The sequence below is a fragment of the Leucoraja erinacea genome, chromosome 3 (assembly GCF_028641065.1).
Source record: "Leucoraja erinacea ecotype New England chromosome 3, Leri_hhj_1, whole genome shotgun sequence".
NCBI lineage: Eukaryota > Metazoa > Chordata > Chondrichthyes > Rajiformes > Rajidae > Leucoraja > Leucoraja erinaceus.
In genome coordinates this window covers 39105862-39132555 of record NC_073379.1, presented here as the reverse complement: position 1 = coordinate 39132555, position 26694 = coordinate 39105862, and the positions used below count along the sequence as shown (strand labels likewise).

Sequence of the window (26694 nt, the reverse complement as noted above, 5' to 3'; positions counted from 1 at the left end):
GGTGCAAATGATTAACAAGAATGATGCCAGGAGTGGAGGGCTGGCGTTGTAAGAAATTGGAAAGCAGGAATTAAGATGCAAAAGATGCAGAGAGGGGATGTCCTTATCGAGGCTTATAAAATCATGAGGGATTATCACAATCCTTTTTCAAGGGTAGAATTGTTAAATCTAAGGGTACAGGTTAAAGGTGAGAGGAGAACATTTTGGGGAGACTCGAGGAGCCTGTTTTTCCCCCCACAGAGAGAGAAGATAAGATGTGGTTAGGGGTAGGTACAACATTTAAAATACATTTAGACAGATGCATAGATAATGAAGGTTTGGAGGGGAAAGGGCCAAATGCAGACAAATTGGACTGGCTCAGGAAGACACCTTAGCGGGCATGGATGAGTTGGGCCGGAGAGCCTATCTCTACCCTGTGTAACTCCAGCATCAACTCAAGCTGTGTAACTCATCCTCAGAAAATCTTCCCAAAACATTTAAATGCTAAAGTGACTTTCTAAACATCATTTATAACTGAACAGGAACCTGGTTTACTTGAAACAAGTTTATTCATGGATAACCTCTTGAGATGGACAGTCATCTTGTTTTCGAGGGGGTCCAGTATAGAACATACAGCACAAGACATAACATACATAGAGGCTCTCATTGACCCACCTACCCACACACCAATCCCAAAACCCCTCCATCCCCACTTGTTATAGTTTATAACAATTGTTAATTGGCTTTACATATCCAATAATAACAAGTTATGTGTTACAGCATAATGTTAATGCATAATACCATATACTACCTATCATACATCGTACGTTAATACATACGATCAACATTATTACATGATATATTATTTCATGATATTGTAACATAATACAATATAAGACCTTGTTACACTATGCAATACAATAATACATAAGTGTAATGGGCATGCATATACAATAGTTATGCCAAATGATCACACACAGAGCAAGCTAGATAAAGGAGCTCGAAGACTCTAATACTAGAAACAGGTACATGGTTTTATAAGGAAGGGTAAAAGTGTATTTTTAAAAAGACGAAATGAGCTAATAGTTCTTATGGTACTAGGCAGAGTGTTCCAGTCAGAAGGAGCTTTGAATTTAAATGCACGTCTCCCAATTTCTTTGTTAGTTCTTGGAATGAAAAAGAAGGCTTGCTGAATATGTCTTAGTGAATATGAGGGTGTGTATGGTAATAGGTCTTGTTTTAAATAAGAAGGGTAATTGAGATGGATGCATTTAAAGATGAACTGGAACCAGAGGTAGCATCTTCGCGTGTGGGGGGATAACCAGTTTAGTTTCGTACATAGAACAGTGGTGAGTTATATATGGACACCTTAAAATAAATCTGCAAAGACTATTATAAACTACATTAAGGGGTTGAAGATGTGTATCAAATGTAGTCTGATAGACAATATCAGCATAATCCAGCATTGGTAGTAGTAGTTGAGAGAAAATTATTTTTCTCATCTGAAAGGTGAAACAATTTATATGGCGGTAAAGAATAGCTAGATTACAGCTGAGTTTTTTAGTAATCGTCTCACTACGCTGCGTAAATGAAAGCGTTGGGTCGAGCCAAACACCAAGATATTTGAAGTTCAATACTTGTTCTAATGGTGATCCTTCATTAAATGATATAGTCAGATCTACAGAATTACCAAGGCCTTGTCTGGTACCAAATAACATACTGCATGATTTATTTTTATTTAAAATTAATTTGTGAAATAATAGCCATTTCTGAACAGAAGTAAGATCTGATTGAAGGGCTCTTTCAATTTCAGACTTGTTAGTACTAGACGTATATAGCACTGCATCATCGGCATATAGTTGTGTTTGACAGTCAGATCAGATATTAGGGAGGTCGTTTATGAAAATAGAGAAAAGGAGTAGTCCCAAAACATTTAAATGCTAGAGACTTTCTAAACATCATTTATTACTGAACAGGAACCTGGTTTACTTAGATGTTTTGAGCTGATTGTAAATGCTATATCATGGTGATTGTCATAAAACTGAGCAGGGAGTCTCAAATGGGGATGGCAAGATGCAACAGTGCTTTATAGTTGATCACAAACTTTTTTTTGCTTCAGTGGTCATATGTTCAGGAATCACTAAAACATGTTGGGTGTAGGGTTCCAGGCACACAGTCGCTTCCAACTAAATATGACCAGAAATGAAACTGTGCTTGTAGCCCTGGCCCCGATTCACTGATAGTGCTTCAAGCAAGTGCTGTCCCAGCAGTAAACAAGTCACTTGAGAGGCAATGACTAGGAATTCAACACAAGATGTTTTTGGAATATAGGTTCTAACTATTAAGTTACTGGAATATCATTTCAAATTCATCATTTAATTCAGCAAATACAAGTTATACTCGCATATTAATATTTGTACAACTTTTCATAATAGTATTTGTTCCCAATAGTGTAACCAAAATATAAATTAAATTCAATTAACAATTTGTAGCTTTGCTTTTTAAATCATTAACTGTTTACTCTTCAGATATAGGTTTTTTAACATAAATCAGCTGTGAGCCTAACCTGCAATATTTTATCCAGAATAAAATACATATGTATAGGGATAATGACTCCTGTATTAAATTAGACAAGGATGATTATTATGTACAGAGGGGTAAGTATAGCATAATTTATAGTTTTTTATTTTAAGGAAGCGTTACTATTTTGTAATTGGAATGTGGAATCATTTAATGTACTATAAAGTTAGGACCTACTTACTCCCCCCATGCATACAGATCAGGCTTCTTTAATCTAAATAAGTGATTATTCCCATTCCCGGGAATGAGAGATGGGTCCTGCATATATAACTTTGCAGGTGTCAGGTTATCAGTACTATAATAAACGGAAAATGTAATGTAATACCCATCTTTGCATGGTTGACTTCAATACCCAGACCATTATGTTAGCTGTAAATCCAGAATGTAATATTGCAAGTTAACAGTTGAAAAAGCCCCCACTGGAAAACAATTTCCCATCTGAATCTGTGGAGGGAAATTAAATCCTAAAGAAGGGTCCGTGCCCAAAAAGTCATCTGAATTTTTCACTTCACAGATGCTGCCTGACCTGCTGAGACCTTCCAGCAAGATAATATAATTGGCCATTAAACGCTTTGTAAAATACTTACATTGGTGTAGTGTCTTTAACAATTTTTAGGCGCCTCAAAATGCTTTCCAGCTACAACTAATATGTTTATAACACTTCCCACAAAACATTTCTATTATTGATCACATAATCTGTTTAAATAATAATATGGAACATCTTACATACATTGTAGCACCCAGACAAGGCCACAGTTTAATGTCTTATCCCAAAAACTGTACTTTTTAGTATAGCAGTAATTGATTTGAGGGTTAACTTTAATGTTTGAGCTCAAGTCTTTGGACTGTGGGATATATACCCACGACCTCCTGACCCAGAGGCAGGTTTGCTACCAACTCAAGCATAGCCAACAGCCAAATATGCGACGCTGAAGTGTTTCCCTGGCACACACATTGTTGGAGAAGTTCACCAGAATGCTTCTTAATAATAGGCAAGTGAATGATATTGGAACAGTGAATGGACACAATTAAATTGCTAAACATTAGGGGAAATGGTTTTTCAAATGCTCTTTCAATTGTGGAATGGTGGACAATTGCTGTTGGCAGACATGGCACATTAGTGGCATTTGTAAGAACTCAGATATTCCTTCCTTGACAGTTATCTTTCCATTCTGTTCCACCATCTTCATCACATCTAGTTAAATTATGAAAATACAAGCATTAGTATTCATTTAAATTGAGAAGGCTTGTTAGTTTCCAAATGTCTGCATTAAAAAATATATATCCAGGAGGAAGAGATGTGCAAGGTAGACAATTGTTGAAAAGTTGGCTTTTGGAACCAAAGTCTACTTGCAATTCTTGCCACACATTAAAGGGCAAATACCTTTTTGCCAAAGCAGTCATGTGAAATTATCTTGAGCCATTCTCAACCCTTTTCCCAAATCGCATGCATGTGCAAAGGGGCCAGGTAATCACAAAAACCAATATGCTCAAGGTGAAAATAAAATTGTTAACACAAGTTAGATACAATACTACTGGAAAAAAGCTTACAATGTTGCCAAGATCTACAGTGACCAAAGGATTGAAAACATTTCCAAATTTAGCAAAGGAAGACAAAGCTAGATAAAGAAAGGGAAAACAGAGTATGCTATTAAGCTAGAAAGCTGTGAGAATGTCCATTGATATGTAGAAACGATTAGCAAAATCTAATGGAGATCCCTTACAAACTGGTGCAGTTATATTAAGAAATAAGAAAGTGCAGATCATTTTTTTAGAGTCTGATGGAATTTCCCCTTTCTGTAATAGTGAAAATCCAAAAAATGAACGAGGACCTGAAAGAAATGAACATTAAAAGGTGGGTGGAATTAAAATGTGTTTTAAATGGCAATCATTTCAAAGGACCCAATGTCTTTCATCCGAGAGATGGAAGGGGTGGCAATGAAGATAGTGGATGTACTGGTTATAATCTCCCAAAAATCTATAGATCCTACATATATTTCCATAAATTGGAAGATAACAAATGTTAATCTCTATTTAATAAAGAAAGGAGAATAAAATCAAAAATTACTGATCAGTTAGCTTGACATCAGGTGGGAGGGATGTTAGAATCTCTTAATCAAGCAATGAAATAATAACAGGATTGAGTAGTGCAAACTGGATTTATGAAAGGCAAATCATGTTTGACAATGTTTGATTTTTTTTTAAAAAGTCTGTAATTTGATGAATTGGTAAGGATTAAAGGGCTTTCTCACGGTGCAACCTGACGCAAGACAAGAGTTTAACATTGTGGGAACCTCCTGCGATAACAGTACGGCATTCGTGGACCACCGAGGACCTCCGTGGTGCTAACGGCAGGTAGTCGTGGGAACTCCTGCGAACGGTAAACCCGGAAGCTTGACAGAGGGGACATAAGGCGAGTAAAAAAGGTGGTCTCAATATCGCCAATGGACCATGTGTCCATCGAGGACGTCCCACCTAATTGTCATTGTTTGAGAATCTTTTTCACAGTAAGACTTGCAGAGATGCCTCTCAGAAAAGCGCAAAGGGGTCAAAGAAAGTCAGAAAGTTTTTAGCCATGCAGGTAAATGAGGAGGAGACTCAGCAAGAGACAGGTGGAGAGGCAAGAGGAGATGCCAGAGATACCACTGCCTTTGGGCTCCTTGGAGCAGGGCGAGGGTGATCAAGGTGGATTTGAGATCGGAGGATGTGTGTGTGGAAAAAAAGTGACATCATTTGTGCCACGTGATTAACTACACTACAGTCCACGATGTTCATTCACGATTAACGGGAAAGATCGGGAGACGGACAAGTCACTCGCACAAATGACAGAATTGCCGAGTACCGTGGGAACTCTTTATCATGCGGAACTCGTGCTGGACCACGACCACTTCACTCTGGTGACATCTTGCGTCAGGTCGCACCGTGAGAACCGGCCATTAGCCAATAGATGTGGTATCTTTGAACAATCAGAAGCTTTCAATAAGGAAGTTAATAACTAAAATTAAAGCACATGTGCTTGGGGGATAATGTGCTTTCATGGATTTAAAATAATAATGAATGAACAGAAAATAATAGGCATAATGGGTCATATTTGGGTTGATGAGTGCCACATGGATCCAACTGTCCACGACCTCGAACATGAGGTTCATGGGAACTCCACTGTCACCAGATTCCCTTCCAAGTTGGATGATATCCTGATCTTGAACTATACTGCTGACCCTTCCTCATCGCTGGATTTATCTAAATCTTGGCATTTCCAAACTAACGGCATTAAGGGGTTCCTTCATGTGCTTGACAGTAGGTGTTCAAGAAGGTAGCTTATCACCACCTTCTCAAGAATGAGACTTCAACTGAAATGTGTACAGAAGTCTTGTCTCGCTGTGTAAAGGAGGATATACTTGCAGCAGAGGGAGTGCAATGAAGGCTCACCAGATTGATTCCTGGGTTGAATGGATTGTCCATTGAGATGAGATTAAGCAGATTCGGTAACATTTAAAAGAATGTGAGATTATCTAATTGAAACAAACACAATTTGTACTCTACTAGACAGAATAGACATAGAAACTATATTGCTCTTGTTGGGTTATCTGGATCCATGGGTCACGCTTTCAAAATAAAGATTCAGCCATTTACGACTGACATGAGAATAGTCAGTTTTTGGAATTCTCTACCCAAGAAAGTACAAGAGATTCAGTCATTATAAATATTCAAAACTGAAATAGTGGACTTTTGGATGTTAGAGCAATCAAGGGATATAGGATAGTACATCCAGGTACTGAAAAAATAAATCAATCCGTATTCCTTTTGAATTGTGGAACCGATGAGAGGAGTCAAATGACCGTTTCCTGCTATTTCTTACGTGCATGTTTATTGATGCATATAAAGATGGGCTGGATAAATACACGGGAAAGAAAGGAATAGGAAGAAATGCTGAAAGTGTGAGTTGAAGAGAAGGGGGGGGGGGGTGATTTGTAAAGAGCATAAAACCAACATTTTGACTATATCAATATTACAAATTTGATATAATTTTAAAATATACTTAGCTTATTTGTAATAACTACCACCCTAGAATAAATAGCAAATAGAGATGCCTTAAAATGTTCATATATTTCATTCACCACCAAAGGTTCATAACTTAAAATAAACCTTTCTAGCAATCTAGAGGAAAATTAAGATTTAACTTTGTTCTACAGTTTCGTTCATTCGCATAATATCCATATTAGTTCCCTTACTTAAAGTATTAGTTTGTAATCAAAAACCTACATTTGTTGACTTGTTCATTTAAAAAAATGCTAATTGATAATGCTAATTTCAAAAGAAAAATCTTGTGTCTTTTGAAAAATGTGCAAGTTCTACAAATTATTCTCAGGTTTAATCTACAGCATTTCTCACCAGTGAAGTGTATGTGTGACAAGACAGTTGCTTTGACCGTTCAGAAATTGAAATAAGTGTCTCAGACAATACACCCAATGTGAAAAGTTTGAAAATTATTGCAGAAGATGGATGCTCCTCTTACCTTGGGATTCCATGAAATAATCTGTATTAAATGAATTCCAATGCTTTTTCGTTTTCAAACTGGGGGAATCAAAATCCTGACTGATAACATGGAGATGCAAGTGACTGGTAAAAGAGAATTGACAGTGATTAAATATTCAGCAACCTTTTAACTATCAACCAGTACCGCAAAATAATTATACTAAAGCAATTCTCTTAACAGTTTGACAAGATTAAATTAGTTTAATCTTCAGGATATAATGAAACATAAAATCCTGCAGGGGATTTATGGATTGGACCCCATGAAGCTGTTTCCTTAAACTGAATGTGCAGAACCATTGCGTGTGGCCTCATGATATGGGATTGAAATTTAAGACGAAGATGGGGAAAAATTTGTTCAGCGTTGTGAATCATTGGAACATTTTGCTCTTGTGGATAGTCAGTATTTCAATTCAAAACTGAGATCAAATCAGTGATTATTATTGTGTGCGCAGCAACAAAATATACTTTTCAAAGCAATGTAAAACTGGGGGGAGTGGGGCAGAGATGATTTTGAGTATAAAGGATTAATTACAATTACCCGTAATTTACGATAGTAACCCAAATTGGAAGCATTTATGCAGCCTTTTTTTAGTAATTGAAAATATTCAATTTTACCAAACAATAATTATATTCCATGAACTGCAGCAAAAGTAAACAAAATGAAAAATTCTAGCCTTAACCAATGGTTGGATAATTGGCTTTAGGGGTGACATACCTACTGCTCTTTTTGCATACGATTCACTATAAAACAAAGTAAGGATGTCTCAATCATTAGGACAAAATTCACTTTCTGTTATTCACACAAGTTTAAAGGAAACGGTTTTACTCAAAGAAAGTTTAAGAAGAAATACTTTTAAGAGAGAAAGTGTTAGGATAAACACTTTCATTAAGAATTTTGTATAATTTTTTGTATATCAATCATTATTCAATAACTAAGCACAGCCCAGGTTGCAAGAAGTAATTTTAGTCTGATAAAGCATGGTTTCAAAAAAGATATGTGCGTATATGGTTTCAAAAAAGAATACGTGTGTAAAAAAAAATACATACAATACTTTTTAATGCAGCTCCTTTCCATACATTCATTGTCCCATGTCCAGGTAAAGCCCATTAATATATTTTGTTACCTTAAAGATTCTTTATAAATGTAAGGACTTGTTTTTAGATGGAAAAACATGCAGCATTGTAAATGATTCATTTAGTACCTAAAACCCAGCAGCAGCAAAAGTACTTCCCAGCCATTTATTTTCAAACCAGGGGTTCACCAAAGCAAGTGCAAGGTTATTTCACAAGACCAAAAATAGATTTGGTTCCATTGGATGAACACTGTAAAGCATGCTTCAGTTTTAGCGTGTTCACCTACCTCATGCTGGGAATAGCATGGTAACCCAATCGAAATTTTAATGCTTTGGAATCCAGACTCTCTTGCACCAGCTTTTCTCCAACATCATTCATGTGTTGCAGCAAATTTAAGTGATCCCTTCTTACAGCCTTTGGACTGGGGATAGGTTCCCACGGTAAAACCAGCCAATGAAAACGAGCCTTCGGAAATTTATCCTTCATTGCTACAACAGTGTCATCTTTATATACCTGAAATATAAGTACAATATTTTTGTATTTATCTGCAAAACCATTCATCTATTAATAACCCAAAGGCATTTTATAAATGAAAATGGTATGTTAACTGGGTGATTGCTTTGCAAAGCACCTATATTCAGTCCACAAGAGTGACCACGAGCTTCCTGTTGCCTACTACTTTAGTTTTCCATCCCACTCTCACGAACTGTCTATGGCCTCCTACACTGATATAACAAAGCAAAAAACAAGATTGCACAACAACACTGCTTCAATGTGGGCATGTTGTAGCCTTCCAGACTCAAAATCAATTTTTACAATTTTTGCTAACTGCTGTTTATTTCTACCTGTATCATAGCTGATCATTTCTATCAATTATCATTTGTTTTGTGATTTGGCTCAGTTTCTCCACTCTCCATTAGTATATCCAGGACTGCTGGGAATATCCCATAGCTTTGCCATCAGCAATACATCACAGACAAAGATGCATTCAGAGATATTCACTTTGTTCTACCTAGCTCTCCACTGAAACCTCAGTTATTGAAAGCCAACTTTTTTTTTTCTTTTGACAAAAGGTCATGGACCTGCAAATGTAATTGTTTCTCTCTTCACCTACCAAGCATTTCTAGCATTTTCTGTTTTATCTGAGGGATTTGAAATAGAGCCGCTGCTTAATCAGGAGTTAGTGCAGGTCAGTAAGCACATTGGCAATGAGGTGATTGGGACTTGGTGCAAGTTAAGAAGCGAACAATTCAGTTTTAAGTCAATAAAAGGGTAAATATGGAGGTCAAGCAAACCCATCAATTTAAAATACTAAAATTTCTACTTCTCTGCCATGGATTGCACGATCAACCACTTTTATCCACTTTTAATGTATTTTGGCAATTACTTAATTCTTTCCAGCTAATCTGTTATAAATAACATATAATTTTGAAAATGTCATACCTGGCACGTTGGATCCTGCATGGAATATTTTAGTCCTTGCTTCCACATTCCCTGAAAATCCTGAAGAAGCAAAGTTAGATATTGCGATAAGAACTGTTTGTGGCTATGCCTTCAAATGTATATTCTGCAAAACTGGTAGACTAATAGCTTCTTGGATCTAGTACATGCATGTCAAGCTATTAAGATGTTAAGGAAGTTGACACAAATTGTATCCTGCTCCTCCTGTTCCACGAATAACATCTTTATTTATGATCGAACCATCGGGATCTAATATCCTGCATATTATAATTGTATAATAAATCTAATAATAATACATATAATAAATCTACTTAAACAAGTATTGTCTATTTCTCAAAAAAATCTAAATCAGAAATAACTGAGAAGATAGTAATTGTACAACGGAAAAGTATTGATTCATGAGACCTGAAATAAAAACAACATACTGGAAGCACTCAGCGGGAGAGTCAGTAGTTTTGAAGCAAGAAATTGAGTTAGTAATACAGGTCCATGTTTTTCATCAGGAAGTTGTCATGTAAAGTAATCGACCTGAAATATTAGATACACAAAAAAGCTGGAGAAACTCAGCGGGTGCAGCAGCATCTATGGAGCGAAGGAAATAGGCAACGTTTCGGGCCAAAACACTTCTTCAGACCCGAAACGTTGCCTATTTCCTTTGCTACATAGATGCTGCTGCACCCGCTGAGTTTCTCCTGCTTTTTTGTGTACCTTCGATTTTCCAGCATCTGCAGTTCCTTCTTAAACGAACTGAAATATTAATTGTGTCTTTCGGCAAAGAACTTAGCTTTGCATTAGGGTTAGAGATGAAAGCTGGAAAAGGGGAGAGGCAGGTGAAAGCATGGCAAGTAATAAGTTAACACAGACGAAGAGGATTTTTTTGACAGGCAGATGGTTGGAACATGGATGTCAGAGGTAAGAACAATAGGGGTGAGAGGGTTGAAGAGTTGTGGATGGTGAAGCCAGGGGGAGGAAAGTAGCAGTTTGGGTGGGAGGGAAATAGGTGGGAGTACAGATGGGGAAAGGAGGCAGGTTAGTTAGAGGTTCCCTAAAATCGGAGAACAACGTTTTACCAAGCGGAATATGAGGTGTGCTCATCCAGTTTGCATATGGCCAGACTCTGGCAATGGAGGAGACCCAAGACAGATAGGTCAGTGTGTGCATGGGAAGGGGAGTTAAAATGGTTAGCAACCAGTCCGCCAAGGATTACTGCAGCTCCCGGTTGCTAACCATTTTAACTCCCCTTCCCATTCACACACTGAGCTTTCTGCCCTGGGCCTCCTACATTGCCACAGTGAGCAGAAGTATGCCATTCGCCCCATCGAGTCTACTACGCCATTCAATTATGGCTGATCTCTCTTTTCCTATCCACCCCGTTCTTCTGCCTTCTCCCCATAACCCTTGACACCCTTACTAATCAAGAATCTGGCAATATTGCCTTAAAATACCTAACGACATGGCCTCCACAGCCGTCTGTGGCAATGAATTCCACAGATTCACTCTGACTGAAGAAATGTCTCCTTTCTAAAGGTACGTCCTTTTATTCTGAGGCGAATAGCCTAAAACTGTTCACAATACTTAAAATGGGGTCTGACCAGCGCCTTATAAAGCCTCAGCATTACACCAATTTTTATATTCTCTTCCTCCCAAAATAAATTTTAACATTGCATTTGCCTTCTTTACTACCAATTCAATCTGCAAATTAACCTTTTGGGACTTTTGCACCAGCACTCACATCCCTTTGCACCTACGATTTCTGAATCCTCTCCACATTTAGAAAATAGTATATGCCTTTATTCCTACCACCAAAGTGCATGACTCCACACATTGCTATGCTGTATTCCATCTGCCACTTCTCTGCCCATTCTCCCAACCCGTCAGAGTCCTTGCTTTCTCTACACTACCTGCCAATATACCTATCTTCGTATCATCAGCAAACATGGCCACAAAGCCTTCACTTCCGTCATCCAAATCATTGATATGCAATGTGAAGAGTAGCGGCCCCAGCTTTCTATCTATACTAGTATCTTCCCTCTATACCATGGGCTCTCATCTTCTTTAGCAACCTTACGTGCTGCACCTTATCAAAGACCTTCTGAAAATCCAGGTAAACAACATTCACTGATTCTCCTTTGTCTATCATGCTATTAACTTCCAACAGATTTGTCTGGCAAGATCTCCCCTTCTCAAAACCATGTTGAATTTGGCCTATTTTATCGTGTGCTTCTAAGTACTCGGAAACCTCATCCTGTATAATGGACTCTAAAATCTTACGAACCACTGAAGTCAGCCTATAGTTTCCCCTCTTTTGCTTTGCTCCCTTCTTGAACAGCAAAGTAATACGTGCAAAACATTGCCATTTTCCTCCTCTCCCTGGCTTCACAATCCATAACTCTTCAATCAAGTCTCATACCTATTGTTCTTATCTCAAGCCTCTCAACTCCAAATGTCATCCATCCAAGTTATCAAGAGATGCTGCCGGACCTGTTAAGTTACTCCAGCACTTTCTATCCTTTAGCTTTGCTGATTGTTTGGTGCAACTACAGTTCACTGTATTTCTGTTTCAAAAATGCAGACATAATCTGGAAATTATGGGGCAATTCAAATATATAACAATTTAAATCTAATGCATCAATTACCTTTTTTTCTGTTACTTCTGGGCTGTTCACGACAGTCCTTGTTTGTCCTTCCTTTGTCTTCTCTTTCTTCCTTTCGGGTTTATGATTACATGGGCTGTGCTCCCTTGGACTCAAGTGATCAGTCTTCAGATATTTGTTCAATGTGCTAGAGTCACTGTTAGGAGAAATTTCTTCATGCGGTCTCTTTGATGACAGTTTCTTTTTATCTGAAATGTTTTCTCCAAACTCTATGGTGTATGGATACAGCTGATTGACGATGTGAAGAATTTGTCCCGGCTTCAACTTTACTTCCCTGTCTTTTCCCACATCTTCTGAATTGATGGTGCTTGGATTTATCCCTAACTTTGGAGGAGACCAAGAGAAAAAGAAATGTATATAAACCCACTGAATGAACATTTCCTGTATTTTAGAATACAGGAACTAGTTACAGGCCATTTGACTCCTCTAATCTGCTCCGTCATTCAGTAAAATTCCTGTAATTCACGTCCACTTTTCCTCTTGATCCCCATATCCAATCTCTATAGGGTCCAAAATATATTGATATCAGTCTTTAAGAAATTCAGTAACTGTATATCCACAATGTTTGGGGTAGAAATTCCAAATAGTTACAACTCTCTTAAGGAGGTGTTGGGTACGATGAGGGTTTATTGTATAGACATAACCAAAGATTATAGAGCAGAGCAAGATAGACCACTCCTCCGAAATCCAATGGACTGACGTGTAGCACGTAACGGAACGTCACGGCCGCCATTTGTTTATGCCAAACGCGACATCTTTGGTAGCGGGGACGGACTCCACAGTTATACAATCTGCTCCTACATCATGTCGCAGGGAAAAGCAAAGATACTAGAGGCTCCTCTAGTATCTTTGGGGGAAGAGGACGTTTCCTCTGCTCCGGAGTTGATCCAGGACTGATTCTCGGTCCCCCCCCCCCCGATACCAGATGAAGGCGGCCGGCGTCGGCACTCCCGAGGCAGCAGGCAATGCTCCTCTAGTATCTTTGGTGAAATCCGTTCCAAAGATTGATCCGCTCTATCATCTGTGGTGTAATCAGTGTTGTAGGGAACAGTGTTTTATATAGCATCAATCACTTCACATATTTAGTTAATATTATTGTAAATTTGATTCATATTATTGTAAATTGCAGCTCAATAAAATGGCGTCATGTCATACCCATGTCATACTACGCTTTTTCCGCAGAGTGGCGCATCTTGCTCTGCTCTATAATCTTTGGACATAACAACGAGTTAATGCAACATAGTATTTAATTGATCAGTCTGGAGGAAATTTTAATTTGATCACCAATATTTGGAATCTCTTCAGAAGTCCAAATTCAGGCTTCCGATTGTTCATAGCATTAAATATGTTATGAAAAAGCTGAAGTGATAATCAAAAAAGTGATAGTCAATGATGTAGGACGATTTGGCTACTTTTCCTGAATGAGCAATTCAAGAAATATCACAAACCGCCCTTACTCCACAACCCCGCAAATTATTTCTGTAGGTATTTATCCAATTACAGTTTACAAAACTATCATTAAATCCATTTCCATTACCTGGGATCAAGAATCATAGAGAGCTTGTGCAATTCGAGGAGACGATTAATCTCTCATGATGCTCTTCTCTCACAGCTCTGCAAAATACTCCTTTACATGTGGCTATCAAACTCTCTTTTGAAAAAAATCCATCAAACTGTTTCCATCATCCTTTCACACAATGCATTCCAGATCACAACAAGTAGAAATGTCTCCATATCCTTCTTACAATTACCTTTAACACTGCCAATGAAACAGTTACTCCAATCAAGTGGAGTATATGTCAAAAATAAGAGTACATATTAATACACTAATAAAATAAGCAACATAGATATACCTGTTTTACAAGAACATGTCCTTTATTGTAGTCTGCTTTGAGCTGTACTGAAAGGAACAGAAAAAAAATCAATTTATTTTTACATGCCTTAATCTCTATGTGAATCAGGGCAACAAAAGCATCAAAGAGAGACACAAAATGCTGGAGTAACTCAGCGGGACAGGCAGCGTCTCTGGAGAGAAAGGAGGGGTGATGTTTTGGATCGAGACCCTTCTCTCGACCCGAAATATCACCTATTCCTTCTATCCAGAGATGCTGCCTATCTCGCTGAGTTACTCCAGCATTTTGCGTCTATCTTTGATGTAAACCAGCAGCTGCAGTTCCTTCCTACACTACAAAATCATCAGCAGCAATACTAACACTTTAATAAATTATACAGTATGGAAAGAGGCTGTTTTGCCTGTAATGGCTGCACCCACTCTTTGTGCCTGTCTTGCTTGCTTATTCCTCCACTTGCTCCTTGCTTTTGTTAAAAACTGCAGGTAATTCATTGACTTAATTCGGACAGTCTGCATTGGAGTCATCTCCGTACACTTTCACCTAATGGCACAGACTCGCAAGGTTCAGGAAGATCATGGTAGCTATACGATTTTTTTTTTTTAAACACATTACGTTACATACATTAACACACTGCAGATCCCCAAGCAGTAACATCTGTAGACATAACTGGTTCAGCATACAATGTTGCTACAAAGTTGTGTATAATGTTCTACAACACAATAGGGAAGTTGCACGCAGTCGAGGTCACGACCCGTGACCCGTACTGTTGCCATGCAACGCCAACTGGAGTACACGCAGTGAACTGCAGGTAAGCATTTACTATGGCTGTCAACACAGCGGGCCCTTCTTCTAACCCAACATCCGGACTGGTTGCACACCCGTGGACCCCAGACCGTCTATCCCCGTGGCCAGGGGTGGGGGAGGGGGGGGGGGGGGGGGGGGGGGGGGGGGGGGGGGGGGGAGAGGAAGAGGTTGGGGTGCCGATGCAGCGCAGTCAGTGACTCTGGGTGGGCGGAGGGAGCAGACCATCCCCAACTCTGCTGCAGCTGACGTTGCCTGGAGCCGCAGCCCCGCTACGACCTCGGCCCCGGCCCTGCTCCACCCCGGCTCCGCTCTGACCCCGTGACAGTGCGGCCCACAGAGGGAGACGGGGCGGAGGGCAGTCATGGCCGGACAGCGCTGACCCGGTGGGGGGGGGGGGGGGGGGGGGGGGTAGAGTGCGGGCTGTCCCGAGGGATGTGTGCTCCTTCGGCCGCTTACACCCAGTTGCTCGGGTTCAGAACAAACCTTCCCGCTTTCAATGACAGCACCCACAAATATTTATAGCACAAAAAAGGACAATTTTGGCGTTTTTTTAACAGGTAAGAAGGTACGCGTTCCGTGTGTTAACTGTGTGTGCCAGAAGCTGCCATGTCTTCCACATGGATTGAGCTGCTCCGTGCGTCACGTTCTTTGACCCGATGACCTTAAGTGCAACCCCCCTATAGACAAAATCCAATAGCCTAAACTCTGGACTAATGGTCTGGTAACACGAGAACAAATTCAACCTCAGCAACTGCGGAATTTAAATTTGGTTCATACAATGTGGAATAAAAAGATGGCCTGGTTGCACAACAATTAGTGCTGCTGCCTCACATGTCCAGAGACCGTGTTTGCTTCTGACACTGTGTGCTATCTGTGTGGCAGCTATATGCTTTCCATCTGACCACATGCATCCAATCAAACTTGTCAATAGGTTAAAAGCCTGCTGTGAATTATACAAAAGATAGTGAAAATCTTTGTTTTGCGTGCGACCCAGGAAAATCAACTATACGTTATTACCATCAAAACCATACATGATAACAACAGGTAGTTCAAAAAGAGAAAAAAGAGTGCAGAAAAGTGCTACTGCTACAGGCAAAGCACAGATTTTTTTTTATTTTTTTTTTTAAGTTCACCAGCTGGAACAGATTGATTGGGAGCACAGGAAAATGTATTTGCTTACAAGAGAACTGTTCAAGAGTCTGATGACTGCAGAGAAAAAGTTGTTCTTAAATCTGGTGATGCATGCTTTCAAGTTAATATCTGTAATGTTTAAACCAGTCACGCATGGTTGTGAACATGTGATGTGATTTTGCACAGGGTAACTTCTATCTTACCCTACCTAGTCTGCATGTGATACTGATCATAGCAAAGTATTTAATATTAACTTTCTCCTAAAATCCACAAAAGCAAACCATTAAGAAAAATAGTAAAGATCAGTTAACTTTCCAAAGGACTCCTCACAAGCATTCAAGGACTGAACCAATGTTCCAAATGAACTGTGCTAAATGACAAATTCAATTTTATATCCCACAATGACTTTGTGAAAACAGTCTATTAGGTTGTGGGCCGAGCATCAAAAATGTGTCTAGAAATAGGATTTCGTGACCCAAGTCACCAAACTACATGAAATTTTCACATAGTGTGTACATTTTTTTATATAAATCACCCCTGAAACTCGATATGAAGAAGACTTGCACATTTTTATTAAATGAGAGAAAAAACGGAAAAATGTCGGGTATTTTTTAGTCCAATCAAAGCACGTTTAACATTGAGTTGTCTGCCAGTTGGCCAATCGTGCGCTTTATTTCAGGCTAGCAAACAAAATGGCTAAGGGGGGCTTCACAGATGCCTGTTTTACTGGAGATTCCAATGTGTTGTTCTGTGGAATAAATGTCGTGGAAATTTGCAATAGGTTAATTGTATTTAGTGTGAAAAGTATTCAAAAGGCTGAAGAAAGTGCTGCGAAGTGGATTAGTGCAAGAAAGCCTTCAAAGTCCCTGCTGATGTGCTGGAACACAAAGAAGGCCCCCAGGGACCAACTCTAACTAAAAGGTACAAAGTCTGAATTTATGAAAATCTATCATACAGATAGATTTTCATAAATTCAGACTTTAATCTTACCTTTTAGTTAGAGTTCACGGGGGCCTTCTTTGTGTTCCAGCACTTCAACAGGGACTTTGAAGGCTTTCTTGCACTTTAATCCACTTCGCAGCACTTTCTTCAGCCTTTTTAATGCTTTTTCCACTAAATACAATTAACCTGCTGCAAGTTTCCACGACATTTATTCCACAGAACACATCGGAATCTCCAGTAAAACAGGCATCTGTGAAGTGTTCAAGAAGGAACTGCAGATGCTGGAAGATCGAAGGTACACAAAATTGCTGGAGAAACTCAGCGGGTGCAGCAGCATCTATGGAGCAAAGAAAATAGGCGACGTTTCGGGCCGAAACCCTTCTTCAGACTGATGGGGGGTGGGAGGGGAGAAGGAAGGAAAAAGGGGAGGAGGAGGAGCCCGAGGGTGGGGGGATGGGAGGAGACAGCTCGAGGGTTAAGGAAGGGGAGGAGACAGCAAGGGCTAGCAAAATTGGGAGAATTCAACATTCATGCCATCAGGATGCAAGCTGCCCAGGCGGAATATGAGGTGCTGTTCCTCCAATTTCCGGTGTTGCTCACTCTGGCAATGGAAGAGACCCAGGACAGAGAGGTCGGATTGGGAATGGGAGGGGGAGTTGAAGTGCTGAGCCACCGGGAGTTCAGGTAGGTTATTGCGGACTGAGCGGAGGTGTTCGACGAAACGATCGCCCAACCGCCGCTTAGTCTCCCCGATGTAAATCAGCTGACATCTAGAGCAGCGGATGCAGTAGATGAGGTTGGAGGAGATACAGCTGAACCTTTGTCGCACCTTGAACGACTGCTTGGGACCTTGAATGGAGGGGGGAGGGGGGAGGTGAAGGGACAGGTGTTGCATTTCTTGCGGTTGCAACGGAAAGTGCCCAGGGAGGGGGTGGTATGGGAGGGAAGGGAAGAATTGACAAGGGAGTTGCGGAGGGAGCGGTCTTTGCGGAAGGCAGACATGGGGGGAGATGGGAAGATGTGGCGAGTGGTGGGGTCACGTTGGAGGTGGCGGAAATGGCGGAGGATTATGTGTTGTATTTGCCGGCTGGTGTGGTGAAAGGTGAGGACCAGGGAGACTCTGCCCTTGTTGCGAATGCGGGGATGGGGAGAGAGAGCAGTGTTGCGGGCTATGGATGAGACCCTGGTGCGAGCCTCATCTATGGTGGCGGAGCCGAATCCCCATTCCCTGAAGAACGAGGACATTTCCGATGCCCTGGTATGGAATGTCTCATCCTGGGAACAGATGCGGCGTAGGCGGAGGAATTGTGAGTAGGGGATGGAGTCTTTACAGGGGGCAGGGTGGGAAGACGTGTAATCCAGATAGCCACGCGAGTCAGTTGGTTTGTAGTGTATGTCGGTCAGAAGTCTGTCCCCTGCGATGGAGATGGTGAGGTCAAGGAATGGTAGGGAAGTGTCCGAAATGGTCCAGGTGTATTGGAGTGCCGGATGGAAGTTGGTGGTGAAGTGGATTAAGTCAGTCAGTTGTGTGTAGGTGCAGGAGGTGGCCCCAAAGCAGTCGTCAATGTAACGGAGGTAGAGGTCGGGGATGGGGCCCTGGTACGTATTGAACAAGGATTGTTCAACGTACCTGACAAAGAGGCAGACGTAGCTGGGGCCCATGCGTGTGCCCATAGCTACGCCTTGTGTTTGGAGGAAATGGGAGGAGTCAAATGTAAAGTTGTTGAGGGTGAGGACCAACTTCGCTAGGCGGAGGAGAGTGCCAGTGGCTGGGTATAGGTTGCTCCTCTGGTCGAGGAAGAACCGGAGGGCTTTGAGGCCATCCTGGTGGGGGATGGAGGTGTAGAGTGACTGGACATCCATGGTGAAGATGAGGGGGTGGGGGCCTAGAGAGTGGAATGCGTGGAGGCGGCGGAGAGTGTCTGAGGTGTCTAGAACATAGGTGGGAAGGGATTTGACCAAGGGGGATAGTATGGAGTCAAGGTATGTGGAGATGAGTTCGGTGGGGCACGAACAGACAGAGACAATGGGTCTGCCGGGAGAGCCGGGTTTGTGGATTTTGGGGAGAAGGTAAAAACGGGCCGTGCGGGGCTGGGGAACGATGAGGTTGGAAGCTTGGTCGGGCAGGGCTTGGGAATTGGTGAAGTCAGTAATGGTGCTAGATATGGCGGCCTGGTGCTCGTCAGTGGGGGGTCATGGTCCAAGGGTAAGTAGGAGGAGGTGTCCCGAGAGTTGGCGCGTGGCCTCAGCTTTGTAGAGATTACCACGGCACCTCCCTTGTCGGCTGGTTTGATGACCCAATCTGGGTTTTTGCGGAGTGATTCAATGGCAGTGCGTTCAAAGGGGGGGGAGATTGGAGTGAGAAAGGGGAGTGGAGAAGTTGAGGCGGTTGACGTCGTGGCGGCAGTTCTGGATAAAGAGTTCCAGAGCCGGGACTTTACGAGGGGGGGTTCCACGAGGAGGGGGTGCGTTGGAGACGGGAAAAAGGGTCATCATTGGGGGGCGAGGACTCCTTCCCATGGAAGTGCACTGTGAGGCGGAGGCGACGGTAGAAGCGCTCCAAGTCGTGGTGGGCGCGGAACATATTGAGATGGGGACGGAGGGGGACAAAGGTAAGATCTCTGCTGAGGACAGACCGTTCGGTGTGGGAGAGGGGAAGGTCGGGGGGATGGTGAACACCCGGCAGGGATGGGAGTTGGGGCCAGAGGAAGGCAGGTGGGTGGACTGGGGACGGGGGGGGGGGCTGTGGGTGTGGGGGGGGGGGGGGGGCTGAGAGGGCTGTAATGTGGGTGGGGAAGAGCGGGGGTGACATGGTTGGAGGGGGATGGGGAAGAGTCAGTGGAACAGCCACTGAGGTAGGCAGACGGGCACTAGCAAAGATCCTATAGCAGATATTGGGCACTAGGACCCAGTGGAGTTGAGCCCAGGAGACAGGGAGTGAGCAGCGTGAAGCCCCCTCAGCCATTTTGTGTGCTAGCCTGAAACTAAGCGCGTGATTGGCCAACTGTCAGACAACTCAATGCTAAACGTGCTTTGATTGGACTAAAACATTCCCGACATTTTCCCGGTTTTTCTCTAATTTAATAAAAATGTGCAAGTCTTCTTCATATCGAGTTTCTGGGGTGATTTATATTTTAAAAATTTACACAATATGTGAAAATTTCATGTAGTTTGGTGACTTGGGTCACGAAACTGCAGAATAAAGCTCCTCGGCCCACAGCCTATATGCTGTTTCGCTCACCTTGATGCCGTGAACATTTTTTATCTGTAATTTTGGTCTCTGGACTCCGTCCAATAAGCACACATGTTGAGTGTGCAAGGCGTATTGGTTGATGTCTTCTGTCTTTACTCACAAGCCAACAAATCCTCATTGCACTTAAGGAAAAAAGTTTAAGCATCATTGAGGTATCCATCAATATATTTGTAACAAGCTGCAAACCCTTGACTGAAAGACATTAACTGTACTATTCTTTTGACGACATTGTAGACTGGCAGCACATCCTGTGGAAGTTCCTATCCCACAGCTGCAAAAGACAGATGGCGCAACAAACAGGCGTCTAGGCAAACGCCTGCTCTTCCTCCAACCCCCCCCTTTCCACTCATCATTCTTTCCTGTTAACTAAGCTATGCTCCCCCCAAGTCCGTGAAGTTAGCTCCCGTTGTCCTTACCTTTTCCCTCCTGCCCCTCTGTAGTCCGCCAGGCCCACCACTTCAGCTGGCCTTTTGCAGGCTGGGAATCTGACTTGAAAATCTTAATACTGGAACGATGGGTTAGGGATCAGGTTAAACACTGAAAACGCTCGTTAGATCTCTCACTATAGACCACATTCTGCTTCTAATGAAAAGTTTGTATTTCTATTTTCCAATTGTGAAACTCCACAGACTTCCTGACACAACGCACCGTGAAAACCGTGAGTGCGCGTGCGCACAGCAGGCAAACTATAACGCGCATGCGTAAATCGAAGGACCGGCCTATTACGTGTCACCGCGCATGCGCGCTGGATACGGACACGTGACGAATGGAAGGTTAGGACGCACATGCGCAACGCGAACAGACGGCTAGCGTGGCCGCCATCTTTGTAGAGGCGGACCTCACCGTGGACGCTGTTAAAGGTGAGGCGGCTCTTGGTCGTTAAAGACTGACTGATATAGGTCAAGGAATTGTCCAGAGGAAAGTGGGAGAAATGAGATGTGCAAGAAAAAACAGAAAAGAGGAGACAGTAATTTCAAGAATTAGATTTGGACACACTGGTCTGAACAGTACACTTTTTAGAAACATAGAAATTAGGTGCAGGAATAGGCCATTCGGCCCTTCGAGCCTGCACCGCCATTCAATATGATCATGGCTGATCATCCAACTCAGTATCCCGTACCTGCCTTCTCTCCATACCCCCTGATCCCCTTAGCCACAAAGGCCACATCTAACTCCCTCTTAAATATAGCCAATGAACTGGCCTCAACTACCCTCTGTGGCAGAGAGTTCCAGAGATTCACCACTCTCTGTGTGAAAAAAGTTCTTCTCATCTCGGTTTTAAAGGATTTCCTCCTTATCCTTAAGCTGTGACCCCTTGTCCTGGACTTCCCTAACATCGGGAACAATCTTCCTGCAATTTTATAATAGGCAAGCATAATACAGGCAGATGTGAATACTGTGGGCAAGAAGAGACAATAGAGCATGTCATTGTACATTGTGAGAGGTAGGAGGAGAGAGGACGGATGAGTGAGCAGTTCAGAAAAGAAAGAGTACAATTTGATTTGGTAGATATTTTGCAAGGGAGTTCATATAAGTGCTATCAAATCATGTTGCTTTTTCTTAGGGTGACCAATTTGTTTGGAAGGATATAGGTTATTAGTATATGTAATGGTGTTGTTTGATCCACACTCCATGCCAGTTGGTGGCGGTAATGCACTCAAAAATGTTGTTTGCCAACCGCCAAAAAACACTACATAGAAGAAGAAGGTCAAGGAACTTGTGAAGAAGAGGGGGGGAGTCAACTCGGAGTACCTTCCTTGTTACATAAAGGTCAAATGGCTCGAACTTTAAATATTTTAACAACTTACCGACCGGCAGGTTTGGAGGGATATGATCCAAACGCGACCAGGTGGGGCCAGCGTAGCTGGGACATGTTGGCCTATAGGATATTTGGTTTCCACAATGTATCACTCTGATTATGAGTCTATAAGTCCTGAAGGAAGAATAGGGTGGAAATAACGGAAGCTACGGTGCAAAGTCGTTCAGCCTTGTTATAGCGACTTAGTTATGGCTGTTAACGTATTAATTTTATAAAGGATAATAAACGGGTAAAAATTCCTGCTCTCGATCTTGCGTTTTATGGTTGCTACGTGAGAGGGTGCACCGTGCTTGACTCTAACGCTTGTCCTGGTAGCTGAAGATCCACTTGTTTCTCCAAGTCTCCCTGAAGGGTCAACCTTCTGACACAGGCGAGTCTGTTAATTAACTGAGCCATTACTAATTTAAAGTACTGAATCAGGAACATAGCCATTTTAGTTCATGGTATGCTGACGTAGTCGAGTCTGCTTTTTCCTTCAATCTGACCGTTCTGGATGTTTTTATGACTCCTTTCTGTTTCCCACCGCCCGACCAGGACACGCACGTCCAGTCCCGTCCCGCCCCTCCCCTCCCTTTCCCCCTTATACATCTCTTCCTCTAGCTTCAAAATTCTTCAATCGTTTTGTCTTCCATCTATCTTTTCATCGCTGGCATTTGTCCTACCATCTTCCTTTCTACCCACCCCCTCCTCTCACCTGTATCCACCGATTGTCTGTTCTCCTAACCAGCTGAGTTGTTTTTTTTTAATATAAAGGTAACCGCTTGACTTTTATAGCCTCCGTATATCTCATTAATACTTGTAAATCCCATGCTCACATCTTGTTATGTTCTAAAACTGATTGATAATGGTTTCTTATTTCAAGAATCGGTTCACATAAAATAGAAGCTAGTATATCAATGCAAGTTGTTGTTCATCCCATCAACACAAACATTGCAACAGTTGAGAGCATTCTCCATTTAAATCTATTATGTGTGTAACCTTGAATTCGTTGAATAGTTCATGCATTATGTTGATGGTGCATGATTTTAGTTGAACTATTGATTAACTATTTTCTTTGAGACTGGAATAATCTATTGTCCTGCAAATAATTACAAATATAACATTTGTAGGAAAGAACTACAGTTGCTGGTTTAAATTGAAGGTAGACGCAAAATGCTGGAGTAACTCAGCAGGACTGGCAGCATCTCTGGAGTGAAGGAATGGGTAACGTTTCGGGTCGAGACCCATCTTCAGACTGCTGTCAGGGAAGTGGGCGGTACCGAGATAAAATATAGTTGGAGACAATAAGACAGGTGGGAGAACTGGGAAGGGGAGGCGCCTCGATGGAGAGAAAGAGGGAAAACAAGGGCTACTAAAAATTAGAGAAGTAAATGTTCATACCGCTGGGGTGCAAGCTACCCAAGCAAAATATGAGGTGGTGTTCCTCCAATTTGCCGATACTTGCCGCTTCCCCGGCTCTTCGCTCACCGGGGCTACCAATGCTTTGTCCCCTGACTCGGACTCCACCAGTAACTCTGCCAACCCTCGCCAGTCCACCGCCCATCAGCGGGCCGCAGTTGTCGTCTTATCCGAGTCCCGGGCTCAGCATCAGGGCCACAGCCTCCACGATGCTGACTCCCACACCATGTGGTGTGACTCTGCAGGGTCCTACTGCTTCCTCCCCCCCCCCCCCCCCCCCCTCCCCTCCCCTCCCCTCCCTCCCTCCCTCCTACAGGGAACGTCAGTGAGGGTTCCACTGGGTCTTCCCCTTCCCCTTTTAGCCCAGTGGCCCCAGCTACTTCCCACCCATACAATAGTCCTCATGTCTCCCTCTCTGAATAACCACCAGACATCGCCCCGACCTTCATCTACACACCTGCCCACCTCTGATCCCAACCCCCACCCTTGTGTCGTCACCGTCCCCCCCCCCCCCCCCCCCCTTTTCTGATACGGAACAGTCTATCCTCAGCAGAGGCATCTCTTTGTTCCCCTCCGCCATCACTCAACGAGTTTCGGGTCCGCCATGACGTAGATCTCTTCTTCCGTCGCTTTCGCCTCCGTGCCTTTTTCTATGGGAAGGAGTCCACGCCATCCAGTCATGACTCCTTCTCCCGTCACCACCGGTCCCTCGAAGACTAGAGGACTCCCCGGATGGTCCTCTACCCTCTATAGACTATAGTATATTTCCAACTGCTGGCGGGACATCAACCGTCTCAACTTTTCCACTCCCCTTACCTCCTATAACCTCTTCCACCCCCCCCCCCCCCCCCCCCCCCCCCCCCTGCCCGAACGTACAGACCTCCGCTCACTCTGAAGCAACCACAACATGATAATCAAACCCGCTGACAAGGGAGGGCCGTGGTAGTCTGGCGCACTGACCTTCACTGGGCTGGTGCCAGGCGACAACTCTCAGACACCACCTCCTACTTATCCTTGAATCACGATCCCAGACGAGCACCAGGCCTTAATAGCACACTCAATTTCTGATGTCATTACTTCCGGCTGTCTGCCCTCCAAAGCCTTCAGCCTTTTTGTTCCCCAGCCCCGCACGGCCTGATTTTATATTTTCCCCCAAAATACACAAACAGAACCTCCCTGGCAGACTCATTGTTTCTACTTGTTCATGTCCCACTGAATTAATTTCCACTTACCTCGACTCCATCCTATCTCCCCCGCAGCCCCCTCCCCCCTGGTCCAATCTCTCCCTACCTATGCCCACGATGCTTCGCATGCCCTTCATCTTTTACGTTTTCCTGGCCCCCACAACCTCATCTTTACTATGGATGTTCAGTCACTCTACTCCTCCATCCTCTACCATGAAGGTCTTAAAGCCCACTGTTTCTTCCTTGACTGCAGAACCAGACAATTTCCACCCACTAACACACACCTCTGCCTAGCAGAGCTGGTCCTTGCGCTTAACAACTTCTCATTCGACTCATCCCACTTCCTCCAAATCATAATCATAATAGTACTTTATTAGCCAGATATGTTTTGCAACATTGAATTTGATTTCCCAAACAATCATACCAATAAAGAGCAACAAGACACCAAAATAAGTTTTAACATGAACATCTAGCACAGTGACTCCTACATTCCTCACTGTGATGGAAGGCAAAACAAGTTAAATCTTCTTCCCTTCTTTGTGCTCCCACAGTCGGGGCATTCGAACCTTCTGTTGTCGGGGCAATCTTGGCTCCGGCAACCGGTGGTTGAGCCTTCCACGTCGGGGCCATCAAGTTCCGCATTGGGGGGGAATCTCAGCCCCCCCCGCGCCGGGCGATCAGACCCCGGGTCGGGGCTAGTCGAACCGCCTGGGACTTTGGAGCCTCCTGACATCAACTCTATCCGAGACTCCTCGATGTTGAAATCCGCAGGCTGCGGTTGGTGTGTCGATCCCAGGCAAGGGATCGCAGGCTCCGACGGTAATAAGTCCACGGCCCCGCGTTGGGGCTCAAAGTCAGTCTCGAGCAAGGCCTCCATGATGTTTGGCTGCTGAGAGACCGAAGATATAATCCAGAATAAAATTGCATCTTTGGCGAGGTAAGAGATTGAAAAAAGTTTCCCCTGACCTCCTCCCCCACCCCCCACATAAAACAAACCGGAGAACATTAACACATACTTAAAAAAGATAGTTGGCAAGGCTGCCATTGCTGATGGCACCACCCGGCACTATAATTATTATTATGAAATACAAAGCGTAGCTATGAGCACTTGCATGGGCCCCAGCTATGTATGGTTCTTTGTAAAGAAGTCGAACAATCACTATATCAAGCATACACTGGCCCGATCCCCGGACTCTACCTCTGCTACGTTGATGACTGCATTGGTGCTACCTCCTGCACCAATGCAGAACTCACTGACTTCATCAACTTTACGACTAATTTCCATCCGGCACTCAAATTCACATGGACCATCTCTGACATTTCTCTGCTGTTGTGCTACTTGTGCAAACAATCAATAGGAGTTGGCTATTCTCGTTTAATGCAAACACGACCAGCACTGCAAGAACTATACAAGTATTGTGAATTTACGATATTTAATTTTTAAAAACCTATCTGCATTTTGAATCCAAGAATGAATCATAGGTTTAGGTTTATTTATTGCCACATGTATCAAGGTACAGTGAAACGTTTTGTTTGGCATGCTATCCTAAAAGATCAGATATACCAATCTTTTGATACAATCAAGTCAAAGTCAAGTACAATAGATTGAGCAAAGGGGAAGATACTAAGTGCAGAATGTAGTCGCAGCATTGTAGTACATCAGTACCATAGACAAAGTCCAATGTCGTCAATGGTGTAGGGGTGAATTGGACAGTACCCTAGCTTATGGAACAGCAATTCGGAAACTTGATAAGAGGGAAGAAGAAACTGCAGATGCTGGAAAATCGAAGGTACACAAAAATGCTGGAGAAACTCAGCGGGTGCAGCAGCATCTATGGAGCGAAGGAAATAGGTAACGTTTCGGGCCGAAACCATTCTTCAGAAACTGGTGGTGTTCGCTTTCAAGCTTCTGTACCTTCTACAAGACGGAAGCAGGCAGAAGAAAGAATGGCGAAGATGGGACAAGTCTTTGATTATGTTGGCTTTGACTACCCTCGATAAACCTGCACTAAATCATCATAAGGGG

General features: G+C 42.8%; 1 protein-coding gene across 1 annotated transcript; it reads right to left on the bottom strand.

The window, feature by feature from the left end:
• Positions 1 to 529: 529 nt before the first annotated feature.
• Positions 530 to 20943, bottom strand: aptx (aprataxin). The gene is made up of 8 exons (XM_055632470.1): positions 20684 to 20943; positions 20256 to 20389; positions 14138 to 14184; positions 12267 to 12608; positions 9613 to 9672; positions 8456 to 8682; positions 7076 to 7179; positions 530 to 3754 (listed from the first exon to the last, which is right to left on the bottom strand). The coding sequence occupies exons 2-8, from the start codon at positions 20383 to 20385 to the stop codon at positions 3603 to 3605; spliced, it is 1062 nt and encodes a 353-aa protein (XP_055488445.1). The 5' UTR covers positions 20386 to 20389; positions 20684 to 20943; the 3' UTR covers positions 530 to 3602.
• Between the last annotated feature and the right edge of the window lie 5751 nt (positions 20944 to 26694).

What these genes read in the sequence shown, in the direction of transcription:
- aptx (XM_055632470.1), bottom strand. Translation starts at nt 20,385, where the DNA reads ATGAGGATTTGTTGGCTTGTGAGTAAAGACAGAAGACATCAACCAATA. An exon ending in GACATGTTCTTGTAAAACAG is followed by an intron (nt 12,609 to 14,137) that starts GTATATCTATGT and finishes TCTCCTCCAAAG; the next exon opens with TTAGGGATAAATCCAAGCAC. An exon ending in CAGAAGTAACAGAAAAAAAG is followed by an intron (nt 9,673 to 12,266) that starts GTAATTGATGCA and finishes TTGCTTCTTCAG; the next exon opens with GATTTTCAGGGAATGTGGAA.